The following is a 15,523-nucleotide window of genomic DNA, read 5'->3' as shown; positions in this document are numbered from 1 at the left end:
GGCCCCAGGTAGCAGTGTTGAGGGACTGAAGAAGGGGCTGGGAAGCGAGGGAGGGAGTCTCTAAAATTTATTTATTTTTATATATAAATACACTACAGCTGTCTTCAGACACACCAGAAGAGGGCATCAGATCCCATTACAGATGGTTGTGAGCCACCATGTGGTTGCTGGGATTTGAACTCAGGACCTCTGGAAGAGCAGTCAGGTGCTCTTAACCACTGAGCCATCTCTCCAGCCCGAGGGAGGGGAATCTCTAGGAAGGAGGCTTAAGGGTCTGTCTATGGCAGCCTCCTGTTCCTCTATTTCCTGTCCACAGGAAAGCCATTTGTGTGAGTCTCTGAGGCCTCTGAACCTTCTGGATTTTTCTCTCTTTCTTCCATAGGTTTGGGAATAAGTTTATATGTTTGTGGCTTCTCCTGTAGTCAAGAAACTGCCTAGACCCACAGAATTTCTTCTGTCCAGGGACTGTGTATTATCTTCAACCTGAGAAATGCCACAATATCAGAATGAATTGCATCATAAGCAAGCGTGAATACGCAAGGGTTAAGATGAGCTTTGTGTGATCACAGGCATTCCAAGTGTGACCCTTCCCGATTCCCAACTTCACTCAAGCCAGAAACATGACTCTGCGAGGCTGTGGAGTGGAAGGAGGGAGGCAGAGAGACTCCAGCTCCTGGCATAGGACTGGGGTGGGGGTGGGGCTGAGGAGCCTGGCCCACGAGGAAGTGTGTGTAATCCTAACAGGCTGGGCTTCTCAAACACCACCTCACAAGGGATGGCAGGAGGTTGACAGGAGGGTGTTGCGTATCTGGGAGTTGGACGAACTGTCTGCTTCACATTCATTTGGCTGCCTCGGCTGCCTCCCAGGATCCAGCTATTTCAGAGACATAGCCTCCCACTCCCTCAAGCCATTTCTGGCCAGCTATGATTCATTCCATGCTGAGCACTCCCCTGACTGAACCCATGGTAGGTTTGAAACTCTCTCTGGTCTCCAACTTGAACCAGAGAAAGGTTTGTTTAGACCGGGCCAGCTCTACGGCAGCCTCCCAGACTCCAAGGTCTCTCTTAAGAAAGGAAGCTTCCATTTCTTCAGTTGTGGAGACAGAGGCAGTGTAGAGGCTTGTGACATGTCACCTTCACTAAGCTGAGCTACATTACCCAGAGTTCCTTTTCCTGGGTGTTTCCTGTGAAGGCAGGACATGAATGGCTTCCCATGGGTGATTCGGGGCTGAGGAAAAGAGGCAGCTATGTTGTGGCTCATATAAGTTTTTGCTTCTCTGTTAACTTGTCTCAGTGATAGGGTGTGCAATTGTTTCCTCGTCTGGTGGATCCTCCTCTGGCTTCTCCTCCTACCCTGGGCCAGAGTGCATGTTTAGCTCTGTGACCAAGGACTTAGCTTCTGCAGGGCACTCCTATCACTCAGTAAAGAGGTGACAAGGACTGACATAGATTTCTGTCTGTCTTCAGGATAAAAGTTAGGAGATTTCGATCTTGTTCTTGATCTTCCCATCTTTCCCCCTTTCTGTGTGTGTGTATGCATACATGTATGTATATATGTATGTATGTATGTATGTATGCACATACATGAGCATTGGTATGGAAGCTATCTGTTGACATCGAGTGGCATTCCTCAATTGCTTCCTCCCTGGTAGATTTTTAAAAAATTACTTTATTATACTTTATTAGTGTATGTGTATATGCACACATGCATACACATGCATGCACCAGCATCTGTATGTAAAAGTCACCATGTAGGTCCCACAGATTGAGCTCAGGCCATTGAACTTAGAGCTCACTGAGTTAGCTAAACTTTCTGGCCAACAAGACCTAGGGATTTCCCTGTCTGCCCTCTCAGCAATGGCACAGCAGGGCACGGCACTGAGTGTTTACATGGCTCCCTGGGATTGACTCAGGTCCTCATGCTTGCCTGCTAACACTTTACACGCTCAGCCATCTCTCCAGTTCTTCCTCTATATTTGTCTCCCAGCTACCTCCCCTCTGACTTCAGGCTCCAGCATGATGTGAACGATCAGTGGGTTAAAGTTCCGTAAAGAAGCTGTGTTTGTGGGTTGGGGATTTAGCTCAGTGGTAGAGCGCTTGCCTAGCAAGCGCAAGGCCCTGGGTTCGGTCCCCAGCTCCGAGAAAAAAAAAAAAAAAAAAAAAAAAAGAAGCTGTGTTTGTGGCCGGACGCACGGATAATAGGGTCCACCTGCGTCCACCTTCGTACGTCTAGATCCAGGCTGAGCATCCTTAATTTGACCCTTAAAAAACTAAAGGGATCCAAAATGAAAAACTCTTTGCCCATGGCTGTAACAATGTAACCATAAAACTTCATGTGTGGCCTGGTGTGATGGACCAGGCAAAATTATGAACAATATTGAGAGTGGCAGTGGTAGTGCATGAGTTGGTGGCACACGCCTTTAATCACAGCACCGGAGTGGCAGGTGGGTTTCTGAGTTTGAGTCCAGCCTGGTCTACAGAGTGAGTTCCAGGACTACGTGGAGAAACCCTGTCTAGAAAAACCAAATGTTGTCCATATAGTGAATAAAACTGTCTTTAGACTATGTGCAAAGCATATATAAAACAAGTATATTTTGTTTAGACTTGTCTCATCCCTATGAAATCTTTCTCTCTCTCTCTCTCTCTCTCTATATATATATATATAATTTATATATGTGTATATTTATATATATATTTAATTGCATAATCTGAAAAATACCAAAGCTGAAACATTTATTATCCCAAGTTTTGGTTTTGTCTAAAATGATGGAGTGGTGGTGGGGGGTGTCTCACTATGTAGAGTAGGTGGCCCTGAACTTAGAGAGACTGGCTCGCTTCTGGCTCCCAGTACTCCATCACACCTGGCCCAAGTACTTTGATTAAGTGATATTTAATCTTACATCAGTGTCCTCACCTGGCTGAATGTTAGCTGACACAGACAGGATCATGGACTGACGGTGAGAGACGAGTGCCGCTCATGATCTCGAAAGCACGTGGTTGTAACACATTTAAAAAAAAATCACGTAAGTCAGGTGTAGTGGTGTACACCTTTAATCTCAGCACTCAGGAGGACAAGGCAAGCAGAACTTTCTGAGTTCGAGGCTGGCGTGGTCTACAGACCGAGTTCCAGGACAGCAAGAGCTATGTAGGGAGACCCTCTCTTGAAAAACAAAACATTCTTTTATGTATTTTGCCAGAATGTGTGTCTGTGAACTGTGTGCATGTGTGATGCCTGCGGAGGCTTGAGGTGGGTGTTAGAGTCTCTGGAACTGGAGTCACTGAAGATTGTGGGTGCTGGGAACTGCGCCTGGGTTCTCTGGAAGAGTGACCAGTGCTTTTAACTGCCGAGGCGTCTCTCCAGGTTATAAAGCAACTTATCCAAGTGCATGCGTGTGTGTCTGTGTGTGCTGTAAGCATGTCTGTGCCAGTACATGTACCTATGTGTGCATGTGTGCATGTGCAGAGGCCAGGGGAGGGCATTAGCTGTCCTGCTCTCCACCTTCCTGTCTTGAGACAGGGTGTGCTGGTTTGAATGAGAAACGGGCTCAGGCATCTGAACAGTCGGAGAAACTCTAGAGAGGTTACGGGGCAGGGCAGCCAAGCTGGAGGAAGGGCATAACTGCCATGAACTTTGAGAGTTCAGTGCCTCGCCGCACTTCCAGTTCATTCTCTGCAACTGGCTTGAGGTGATAGATGTTGTCTCTCGGCTTTCTGCTTTGCTCCCGTGCCTTTCTGCCATGGTGGCCTCTCGGCCCTCTGGAACCATAAGCCCAAACCTTTCCTCCTTAAGTCGCCTTCGGTCACGGTGTTTCGTCATAGCAACAGAAACTGATATACACGGTCTCTCATTGAACCTGCAACTAGGCTGGTGGCCAGCAAGCCCCAGTAAGCCTCTCGTCTCTGCCCCAGCGCAGTCCTGGAGTTACAAGTGTGTGCACGAATTTCCAGCTTTGTGCCTAGGTGCTGGAGATTTGCATTCAGGTATGGCCTCCTGTTCAGCAAGTGTTCTTACCCATTGAGCTCAGCTCCCCAGAGCTTTTTTTTCTTGATGGGGTCTTGCTGTATTGTCTAGGCTGTTTTCAAATCCCTGGGTCCATGTGATTCTCTGGGCACAAACCCCTGAGTAGCAGAGACCATAGTCATCAACCACAGCACTAGGCTTGAGCGAGCACCAGCATTGTGCAGAGGGCTTGTTTTAGGTTTCTGGGTTTTAGATCAGAGTTTCAGATAGTCTTTGAGCTGGAACCACAGGACACACGTGTCTAGCAAGCGAGGGCTGCAGCAGGGCCTCCCCTGCAGGGTCTTAGGGGAAGATCCTGGCTAGGTGAAAAGCATGCTGTGTCATCCTCCTAGAGCTGAGTTCAGGTCAGGGAGACACAAATGTAGTAGTCCTCACCCTCAGGCCCTGCAGCCAGTGTCCTGGGACAAATGAGTGTCTTGCTATGTGCGCCAGGTGCCTCGTGCGTGTCTCACAGGGCCAGTGTCTATAAAGCACCCATGCTCACCTAGGGTCTCTGACTTTTGCCATCGACAGTTTGCCTCTGTTTGGTTTGGTTTTTACTGGTTTTCACAAGCATTTCAGCATGCTAGGATGCTACAAGTGGAGGTTGTCCTTTGGCACATTAGTGGCCCCTTACAAGCTTCCAGGCAGCCAATGTGCTGTTCCTGCATTGCATTGGTGACATGACACCGTGTTTGCATGTTTGGTGGGTATACCAGAGATAGGGGGCAGGGCTGCGAAATTTCGACTTGAGAAGCTGCCGTTATAGTTTCTAAGGAGCCTTGCACCCTGACTAGGAACAACACTTTTTTTCCCCCTCAAGCGGTAGAAGAGAGATAGGGCCCCTGTGCTGTCCCTGTTGCCCACCTGAATTCCTAACTAGCTTAAAGTCTAAAGCCCAAAAGTCACCCAGTCAAAGGCATGGCATCTGGCTTTCCAGCAGCCCGAGTGAGCTGCTCTTAGATGGGGGCTTGTGGGGCTCTCCCCTCATTGCCTCTTCCCCATGAACCAACTTTCGAAAGGAGAGGTAACTTCAGAATCAACTTCTTATATTATTTGTGGTTTTAGGGATGGGACAGACTGAGGCCAGAGGGGAAAGCAACAGGGGATATATCATCAGGAAGCTGTTGGTCTTCAACAGCTGAACTAGGGGACTGGATCACAGGCTCATCAGGAACCTTCTCTCTCCTTTCTCTTTTCTCTATAGTGTCTTGGGACATTCTAGAAGCATGTTGCTTCCTTACACCCGGATTTGTAGTTGTTCTTTCTTCTTTACTTCTGTCCAGATGTCTGACAGGTCTTGTATAAACTGCTGGATCTAGCAAGACAGGGAGACAGCATTGACTTCACCCAGCAAACACTCCCCAAGTTCTAAAATGGAGCATCTCCTTGAAAGGACCTCATTGCGCTCATCCTTGACTTCCAGAGGTGACTGCATTGCCTCGGCTCACAGATTTTTCTGGGTGACCCTAAGAATTGGGATTAGCCTATCTGTTAGTGACTTCTCTGGGCACTGGGCTCAAAAGAGATGAGAGCAGCAACTTAAAGGCGTGTGCCTTCAAAGCTCGAGGCCCATCTTGGAAGCCATGGTGGAGTGCTCAGTCTGCAATGAAAGGAGCGCTGGGTAATGGCTATTCACGGGGAGAGGGGACCGGGAAGCAGAGGGTGGGCCTGGAGCGGGTGGATCAGCTGTCACCTTCAAAGCCCTGCACCTTGTAACCTACTTCTGATAGGATGCTTTGCTGATAAAGGTTTCACCTTCTCAAACCAGTGCCACAAGCTGGGGGACAAGGACTTGACAGGAAATGGGAGCCTACAGGTTTTGACAGCGAACTCAAAGCACAGTAAGGTCACATTTGCTTAGAGTCACAAATGTGCAGGAGGAAGACTCAGAGTGAAGCACTTTGCCGACGGGGCTGTAAATGACCCTCAGGCAACATCAAAGGGCTTGCTTGAGGGAACCCAGACCTGATGCTCACTGTGATGGGGGGATGGGGTCCTGTCCTCAAGGGAAATTTAGATTCTACTCACCAGCTTCTGTTTTAAAAGCCTGTGGTCAGAGTGACCCAGGATAGACTCAGAGGCTAAGAAGACCCAGTTGGGCTCCACACAAAATAGCTCTGAAGAAATATTTTAATTCTGGGGATGGGAGCCAGGGCCTCAATCGTGCTGGGCACATGCTGTAGCATTTAGGCACATACCCAGCCCAGTTTCTCATCCTCAAAAAGGTGACCCTTTGCTCAGGGACCGGATGTGTGCTCAACCTCCTAATTCACATATACTTTCTCCACTCTTTGTCTGTCTGTCTGCGTCGCTGCTTAGTCCTTTGAATTTGTCAGTGCGCTTATATTCCGTGGGGATGAAGACAGCTATCTTAGGACAGGCTCTGTGCAACATGAGGTGCGCCTGGCAAGGGAAATCTCAACTTGGTTTTCCTTGCCAGGTGCACCTTCTGGAAGTTTGATTCCGGGAAATAAAACTTGGGAAAAATCCTCAAGGGTTCAAGAAGCTCAGCCTTTGGAGTAGATGGGTTGGAGGCTTGGAGCGAAGCAGGGAATGAGCAGTTGGGGCTGTGAGCTGCAAGTACCACTTCCCAGGGCATCCTTTGTCAGGGTAGCTAAAGGAAGGGAGACGAGCACGCCAGGAGATCTTGGAAGTCAGATCACTGAGACATCAAGACAGCAAGTAGCAGAGTCTCCTTGCTGTCCTGTCAGAACAGGATGAACAGTAGGGAGAAACAGCAAATCCACCTGTTATTGAGCCAGACATTAAAGGGATTGGCCAAAGTGTCCCCCAATGCTACTCTCCTCACAAAAGGAGCTTTTGGAGTTTTAATCAACCGTGCTATCTCCAGGAGTAGGGAGATGGCTTGGTTGGTAAAGTGCTCGAGGATCTACGTTCAGAGCCCTAGCCATGGTTTTCCCTGGAAATGTGAGTGGTTGAAAACTATTTCTGAACATCAACTGAAGGGTGGAAGCAGTCAGCTTTTGGAGAAGGTGCCCAGCTTTGCCCCAGAACCACACTCAAGTGGAGAAGACAGTAGCTAGGCTCAGTCTCATACAACCTCCCTCGCACAACAGACTCTGAGTTGCCACACATGGCCAACAAGACTGTTCTGCACAACCAATGAGTTCAACACTGGGACCCTACTCCTGCCCTGTGGTTTGATGCTAACGATGATCTCGGGTGCTAATGTTGTGGGTCTCAATGTGTGGAACCCTGACCCGCAGATGTGTAGCTTGGGGAATATTATTAAATATGTAAGTCCATGGGTTCTCATCCTAGGTTTTCTGAGTTAGCGATTTGGGGTGAGCTCAGAAGTTCCCCAATTCCACCACTAGGTGATCCCGAGGGCTACAACTCTGCCTGATTCACTCCTTCAGTCAGACCCTCCTTGACCCTGCCACCCTGCTGGACCCAGCTCCACATGCTCCTCCTACCATATCTAGTTGTTTGTGTGTGTCCTCCAGGGACACCTGGGTGGATTCCTTCAGCTGCTTGCTCACGATCTGGAAGAGGTTCAGCGTAGCCATCTTAATGGTGCCAAGCAGGAGGGTCTTCTTGGCTGCTGTGTTTTGGATGTGTGCCCAGCGAGATTCCTGGGGAGAGATATGGTGGTAGTGTGTAAGTGTAGCACAGGAGGAGATTCTCATTCTCTCTCTCTCTCTCTCTCTCTCTCTCTCTCTCTCTCTCTCTCTGACTCCTTTTTCTGTTTGTATGTGTTTGTGTGTGTGTGTGTGTGTGTGTGTGTGTGTGTGTAGTGTCTTTATGCATGTGTGCACACATGCAGAAATATAACCAGGAACCCCCACCCCCACCAGCCCTAGGCTGGACCTGAAGCTTACCCAGAAGATGACATCGCTGCGGGCCCGGTCGAAGCGCATCTGCAGTCTTGCCAGCTCGTTGTTGTGCTGGAGGATCTCATCGTCCTTCTCCTCCATGTAGCGGGCCAACCGTGCCTTGGCATGTTCAATCTTCTCCTGGCCTTCTTGGGCTGACTGCATGAGGTCATGATGCATGCTCACCAGGGTCTTGTAGCGGGCAATCACCTCGTGGATCTCTTCAAACTGAGGGGCCAATGGGCTTGGGTCACCGAATAGCTGGCTCTCAAGCTGATGCAGCCATCTCAACCCACCACCTCTGGCCTGGACACCTGGACACCAGGGCAGGCAAACCACAGCCATAAACAGGTACTGTGAGAATGTTGGCTTCTCCTGGGTTTATATGGGCTATGCCCCAGATATTGGAGGGTTGCACAGCTAGACCTGAAGTTTCTAATGCCAGCTGCATATTAGACTCATCTGGGGACCCTTTTAAAAAAGATACTTACCAAGGTTTAATCCCAGAGATTCAGATTAATAACATATCTTACGGTGGCCCCTAGTGAATTAAAATTTTGCAAAATATCTCTAGGTAGCTCCAGGCCGAGCTAGAGTTAAGAACTGCTTTGTCTCCTAAGGCAACATCAATCCTGTTCAACAAGAATGTTCTAGTAAGTCACTCACAGGCCAGGAGCTATGCTAAAAGGTAGTGACAGAGCAGGAGATAAGAAAGCCAGACCCCATTCTTTTGAAATTTATAGCCTCAAGGGTGGTTGAGTACAGGGTGGATAGACGGTGATAAACCATCTTTATTAGGACTGAGGGGTGGGTGGGGCTGCACAGGGCCCAGGCACTAACTTCTTAAGCCTTTGTTCATCATCGGTATCACAAGTGGTGCTGAAGGTGGGTAAGCCAGTAGGGTCAGGGGGCAAGCAAGACTCAGATCACAGGGGTTGGGAGTTTAGCTCAGTGGTAGAGCGCTTGCCTAGCAAGCACAAGGCCCTGGGTTCGGTCCCCAGCTCCGGAAAAAAAAAAAAAGACTCAGATCACCTGTTCCAGTGGAGTTCAGAAGCACTGAGTTTGCCCAGCAAGCATGTCTATAGAGGGCAATGTGACCTCCAGTTCCATGACATCAATGCGTCTCCCCAGGGACTATCCCAGTGTGCCTGCTCAGGGACTCTGAGCATGTTTCCATATCATAATGGTTGGTGGTGGCAGATTGGTGTCCTGTTTTCCCAAATGTGCTTCTTGAGGAAGACCACTCCAGCCAGTGGTGGAATAGGTGGGACAGCCAGAAAAGTATTTGGGACAGACAGGAAGGCTGACAAGAGACTAGGGGTACAAGTAGAGGCTAGCCAGACAGAGGCAGGTAGGGGATGCAAGGCGGTGTCACAGGTAGGAAAAGAAGCCTGAGTAAAGATGAGTGGAGGCTTGGGGCGGGGGGGGCTGTTCAGAATACAGCAATTTAGCATGAATGACTGGAGGATCAGATGGGAGGGAAATGGACCTGAGAGAGTAGTGGGGACACACAAGGGGGACGTGCCTGTGCAACAGTGTCTTGGGAGGCTGAGACCAGAGAATTCCAAGTTCAAGGCCTGCCTGAGCTATATAGTGAGTCTGAGGCCAGTCTGGACAACTTAGTAAGATCCTGTGTCAAACTAAAATAAGCGCTGGGGTGCAGAGCAGTGACAGAGTACTTACCTAGCACATATGAGGACCTGGATTCAACTGCTAGTAACACATACACAAACACACACACACACACACACACACACACACACACACACACACACAGAGAGAGAGAGAGAGAGAGAGAGAGAGAGAGAGAGACAGAGAGAGACAGAGAGAGACAGAGACAGTGACAAACAGACAGAGACAGAACATTCCAGAAAACTAGGAAAAGAGTATGAACATTATCCATGAAGAGCTTTAGTTTTAAGAAGCAGAGAGCCCATGTCCTGTCTCTATTTCTACAGTTCTTTCAGCAAACACCACTGGCATACAGAAGCTAGAATGAACGGGTTTGGTCAGAGCTACCAGAAGGCTCTATTCTGATGTCAAAAGCCTCAGGGACCAGCTTGAAGAGGTTCCTGCTTGTCCAAAGAGGGGACAATTTGAACATCAATGAGAATAAATAAAAAAGATTGAAACATGGATTAAAACCCATGAGTTCATAATAACACAATAGGTCGTTTTTAGAGGCTGCTGACATGCTAATTTATTATTCTGAACACTACAAAGAATCAAGAGTTTGATGTGGGCATGGCAGTCCCAGCACTTGGAAGGCAGAGAGAAGGAGATCTTGAATTTGAGGCTAGCCTGGAGTGAAGAGTGAGACACTGACAGAAAGGAAGGAAGGAGGGAAAGAAGGAAGGAAGGATTGACTGAAAAAAGCCAAGTCATAGAGGGATATATCTGATACAATGCATAGTGTATGGACAGTTGATACATCATAAAATAATGAAAACAGTCATGAGAATGATAAATTTAAATACCATGATACTGGTGACCCCTGAAGAGAGGAGAGAAAGATTGAGATTTGGAAGGACCTATAAGGGTTTTAAATTCTCAGCAGTGTTTTATTTCAGAGGAAAAAGAAAAAGAAACCAGGAAAATATTAAGATTAGACAAAACCACGTGTGAGTTCTTGAAAGATTAAGTTTTTCTCTGTTTTCCAGTATAGGGGACAGGGAGAGGAAAGAGGAGCAGGAGGAGGACAAGGGGGGGGGGAGGAGAGGAAGAGAAAGAGGAGGGGGAGGAGGCTGGAGAATGTAAAAGGGCAAAGGGCAGAGGTAACACAGCTGAAGTGCACAGCGTGAGGAATGAGGAAAGGGCAGGGGTTAGATTCCAGAAATACGTAGGAGGCAGAATGGACCATATCTGATTGATGGCTTCAGGACTGGGGCGTGGGGGAAGGATGAAGCACAGATATGGCGGAACTGTAGATGGTCAGTCTTGCCTAAGGAAGAATTTAAGAAGAGGAAACCCCAGAGGGCCCTGGGAAGGAGGGAGGAGATGTCACAGGAGTAATGACAGTACGTGTTGCAAGAGGTGCGGCAGGAAGAGGGCTGAAAATTCCTGGGTGGGGTGACAGGTCCTTCGGGCACGGGGTGCCTGAGGGGCCCTCAGAAGAGTGGAGAAAGCATTGAGCTCTGCCACTTTCAGTCTGTGAGACTCTGGACAGGTTCCTCCATCTCTCTGGCCTGTTTGTTCTTCACTGTGCAAACTCTCAGTCAGCCTGTATCCTTTCCTAAGTGCTTCACACACACACACACACACACACACACACACACACACACACACACACACACACACAGAGATGTAAACACATAACCCATGTATAGGTGTATAGATGTGCACAGCCTCCCGCTTTGAAGCCCCACCTGACCTCATAGTGGGTGGGGTGGAGTGGGGCTTGGCCACCCGTCTCCCAGGGTCACTGCCCCTCCCCAGATGAGGATAACTATTCCAAGGCCCCTAAACCCTAGCCAGCTGGAGCTGAACTTTATTCCATTAACTTGAAGGGTTCTGAGGAGGACCCTGTGGTGCAGCTGAGGTGGGCTGGAGGCCCAGCCCTGAGACCCACCTCAGAGTTCTCCACCACCTTCTCTAGGTATTTGTTGAAGATGGCGTAGTCCTGCAGCTTGACACTTAGCTTCTGGTGCTCCAGCCTCAGAGCCGTCATCTCCTGCTTGGCCTTGGCCAGCTCGCGCAGGCGCTGCCGTTTCAGTTCACGTTCTTTGTTGGCCTTTTTAAGGGCCCGGATGCGCTTCTGGTCATTCTCCTGGGTTGAGGAAAGCAGTGTAAATCAAGCAAGCCTTTTATCCTTCCTGCCTGAGACCCTGGTCTACCTGGGGCTGGTGATACGCTTTGCTCCTTCTGTCTGCCGAGCTCAGACCACCAGAGGGCAAGCAGAGCTTGGTGGGTTGCCCATGTTGGAGCTGGGGTGTGAAGGAAAAGGATTTGGTGAGGTTTTCCTTATTTGAAGGGAGTTAGGAAAGCTAAGGGGGAGGCCGTGAGTACTGCAATCCACCTTAAGGTCAAGAGGGGGCCTTAGGAGGGACAAGCAGGAAGTTCTGAACCAGTGGGAGTTGCTCTCTGGGCTTCAGAGAGTTGGGGATGGGAAGAGAATACACAGAAAGAGGGGGAGTGATGGAAGATCTATCTTGCATCCAAGAAGGCTGAGAAAGGCTGGTTGGAAGCCTTTGACGGACCTTTTGTGATTTCTGATTTTAGTGGTGGCCATTTGTCATGGGCCAGGGAAGTCTACATGTTCTCCTGATTGGGTACACAGTGCCTCTGTTTCTCCATCTGTCAGCTGAGAGGTGGTAGCCCTGTCTTCCTACAAAGCCCAAAGCAGTAGTAATAGAGCCATATGTGGAAAAGACCTGTCTCTGGCATTGGCTAGGGCTAGAGGAGATAACAATGGTAATTCTGCATGCAGAAAAGATGAGGCTCAGCTACTGACCACGCCTCTTTTTTCTGCAACATCAGGACCAGTGCAAGCCAACTCTTTGCCCTTTACCAGGTGTCACCAGGTGTCTCTTTCCTCCTGTCAAGGGCCCTACAATTCTCCATGGATGAGTACGCATGGTGGGGACATTTTGGGGAATGGAGAAAGGCAACAGATATGTGTCCTGCTCCAAAGCACAAGAGAGGCCCGAGGGATGCCAAAGTCAGTCCTATCTGAAACACCTAGAAAGTTTTTAAACACCTATAGGTGTCTGGTCTCAACCTGAGACCTGCTAGAGGCAGAAGGAAAAGTTACTGACGTCTGTATTTGCAACAAGTTCCATAGCTGCTGACTGTCTGGAAGTCACTTGGGGAGCCCTTAACTCTCAAACTTCCTGTCCCCTCAAATACTCTATCAACTTTGCTCTGGTCCAGGTGGACTGTATCTCAGAAGAAAAACTCATTGATATCCCTGCTCTGCACAGTCGTGCGTCCAGAATGAGGAACTTTAATAAGAGTAGGGTTCCTCCAGGAGAGGGCAGCAATGAGCTCCCCCTGCAACAGGACTTAGCCTTTCAGGGCTTCCCTACTGCTGGTCCTGGAGGATTGCTGACCAACAAGTCTGGGTGGGATTTTGTTTTGTTTACATTTTTATTTATTTGTGTGTGTGTATGTGTGTGTACACGCTACAGTGCACGCCCAGAGATCAGAGGAAAAGTCCTGGGAGTCAATTGTCTTTTTCCAATGGGCAGGTCCTCCGTCCGGGTCTAGCTCAGGCTGTCAGCCCTGGCAGTAAGTGCTTTCGCCCACTGAGCCATCTTGCCAGCCCAAATCATTCCTCTAAGTACTGATTAAGTGGACTATCCTCTGAGCCAAACTGCTGTCATCTTTAGGACCCAGCCACAGAAGATCCATCACAGCTGGGCTTGCTGACCGTTGGTGCTCCCTCATTGTAAGGGGTGGAGAGAATCAGGGGACCCTCACTTGAGTATCCAGCAACTCCTTCCAACCAGTTGGATGGAAGTCTGCCTTAGTTTCACATGACCCTAGCGTCTCTGGGAGGAGCTAGAGTATATAGATAGGGAAGGACTGGGGAGAGGTGTCCTCTGTGTAAGCATGGAAGCCATCATCTACGCTGTATACCTTCCAGTGTGGCTCCTTTAGGGTCATTCATGCTCCTGTTTGTAACTACCCATCTGTGCTTTGTTAGTAATCCTGATAAACTCATCGCTTCCTCAGGATCCCTGAGACCTTAGAAGGAAGAAGGGGAACGTTGTTTAACCCCAAATCCAAGGTAAAGATTCTTGAAGCCAGAGTTTCTTACTAGTTTCTTTGCTTCGTGGTCCTTCAATGCAATGGTTTCCCACCTTCATCTGTCCCTCACTTTCAGTGCAAGGACAAAGATGGAGGGATACAGTAGTGAGTGAGTGGACCAAGTCCCTCTGACTCACTGCTGTATCCACAAATACTCCCGTCTATCATCACAGCCATTCATCTACCCATCTGCTTGATACGCTATCCTGGACTCAGGCAAGGAAAAGGTCAACTAGAGAGCAGAGACTGGCAGGTAATGGGACAGCTCAGAGATGGTAAATAGAATATAGAAGATGCCTGGGAAAGGTCAGGAGCTACCAGACCAGGGAAAACACCTTTAATCCGGAAGGTCGGGAGCATGGAGAGCCTACGAAGTCAAGTGAGGGGGAAGAACCATTTGGTCCAGCACTGTGTAAAGTCTCCACCCACTGCAGACCACCCTACTTTGTACCTGGATGAATTGCTCGAACTTCTGGATATGGGCCTTCAGCTGCTCTTCCTTAATACCGAGTTCCTCCCAGCGCAAGTTCAGCGTTTCCATTCTTCGTTGGAACGTCTTTAGAGGATGTGAGGAGGTGAGCCGCCTGACAAGGGTGCTCAGAAAGACTCTAACATCATTTGCCCAAAGTGTTTTATCCTTTAGCCAGGAGGCTCTTGAAATGCTGATGATGTAGCTCAGTGGAAAAGCAGTCACCAGGGGTTAAATCTCTAACTCCTCAAATAAAACGTAGTTACAGAAGGACTTGTGGTTTGTGCACCCTATTCTGCACAGAGCTCCTAGTATAGTATCCCATGACCCTAGTTCCTCATATACTAGGACCACTGTTCTGTGTGGAGGGAAGAGGCTCCAGCTCTAGCCACCTCAACCTCCAAAGTGAGGGCCCAGCATCCATTAACCTTAAGCCCCAGCTAATTCATTCCCTACCCTGTACCCCTACCCTTAACACCCCCAACTCCCCACCTCACCTCCTTCTTATGTTCCATGGCCTCCTGCATGACCTTGGCCTCTTTCTTCTTCTCCAGGAGCCGGATGGATGGAGAGTCTGACTGTTCCTCAACATTTGGGAACTTCCTGCACAAGAAGAGCAAAAGGGGGACAGGGGCCTCTGAGAGACAGGAGCAGGGTTATGTAGGGAGTAACTCGGAGATGGATGTCCATGGGAAGGAAACCTTAACGAAAGGAGCGGTGTGTTGAGGAGAGAGGGCTACATGGGCTTTTAGGGGTGAGGGAGTGATGGGGGCCCAGAGTCAGGTGGAGTTGGGTAATGGGGTAAGGAAGTGAGGAGCCCTGGGCTGTAGGAAAGGAAGGATCAGGCAGTGGAGCATCGTGTGGGTAAGAGTGGTCCCAAGCTCAGAGGCTATACCAGACACTCACTGCAGCAGTTGAAGGAGCCGCTCTCCATACTGTAGCCGGAAGTATTCGGCCAGGTCCTCCTCTTCCATCATGCCCAAACTCATGGTGGCAACTACCTAACAGCCCGGGTGGACTACTTTTTCAGAGTGAAATGGTGAGGGGCAGAGCCACAGGGCACGCAGGGGTAGTGGCTGGGTTCTCGCTCGTCTCTCCTCCTGCTTTCAAAATCCCACAAAGAGTGGGTAGCTGAGAAACCCGCTAGAGGCTGCTTAAGTATGGTGCGCTCTTGCGGTGATTGGAGATCTGGTTACCTAGCAACAAGCTGCCTAGTTCTGTAGACCTAACTGGAACCCACGATCTGCCCTCTAACCTTTGGACCCACTAGCTCCCCACTACCTCTCCCTTTTTGTTTTTTCGAGTTAGGGTTTCTCTGTGAACCCTGGTTGTCCTGGAACTCACTCTGTAGACCAAGCTGACCTCGGGCTCAGAGAGCCACCTGCTTCTGCCTCCTGAGTGCCGTGATTAAAGGCGTGTGCTACTGCCGCCCCAATAACCTCACTCCCTTGTTGAGGTGGCCTCTCT

At 49.3% G+C, this 15,523-nt stretch overlaps 1 protein-coding gene across 1 annotated transcript; it reads right to left on the bottom strand.

Annotated features, from left to right (window-relative positions):
• Positions 1 to 5,034: 5,034 nt before the first annotated feature.
• On the bottom strand, positions 5,035 to 15,210 carry Ccdc42 (coiled-coil domain containing 42). The gene is given in 7 exon segments (NM_001107009.1): positions 5,035 to 5,318; positions 7,441 to 7,599; positions 7,846 to 8,067; positions 11,408 to 11,605; positions 14,039 to 14,143; positions 14,554 to 14,659; positions 14,963 to 15,210. Coding segments are annotated over 7 exon segments (951 nt in total). The 5' UTR covers positions 15,046 to 15,210; the 3' UTR covers positions 5,035 to 5,240.
• Positions 15,211 to 15,523: the final 313 nt, after the last annotated feature.

This window comes from Rattus norvegicus, chromosome 10 (genome assembly GCF_021556685.1).
Source record: "Rattus norvegicus strain SHRSP/BbbUtx chromosome 10, alternate assembly SHRSP_T2T, whole genome shotgun sequence".
In the NCBI taxonomy this organism is placed as follows: domain Eukaryota; kingdom Metazoa; phylum Chordata; class Mammalia; order Rodentia; family Muridae; genus Rattus; species Rattus norvegicus.
The sequence above is the reverse complement of the archived record's forward strand: the minus strand, read 5'-3'. Positions and strand labels throughout refer to the sequence as shown.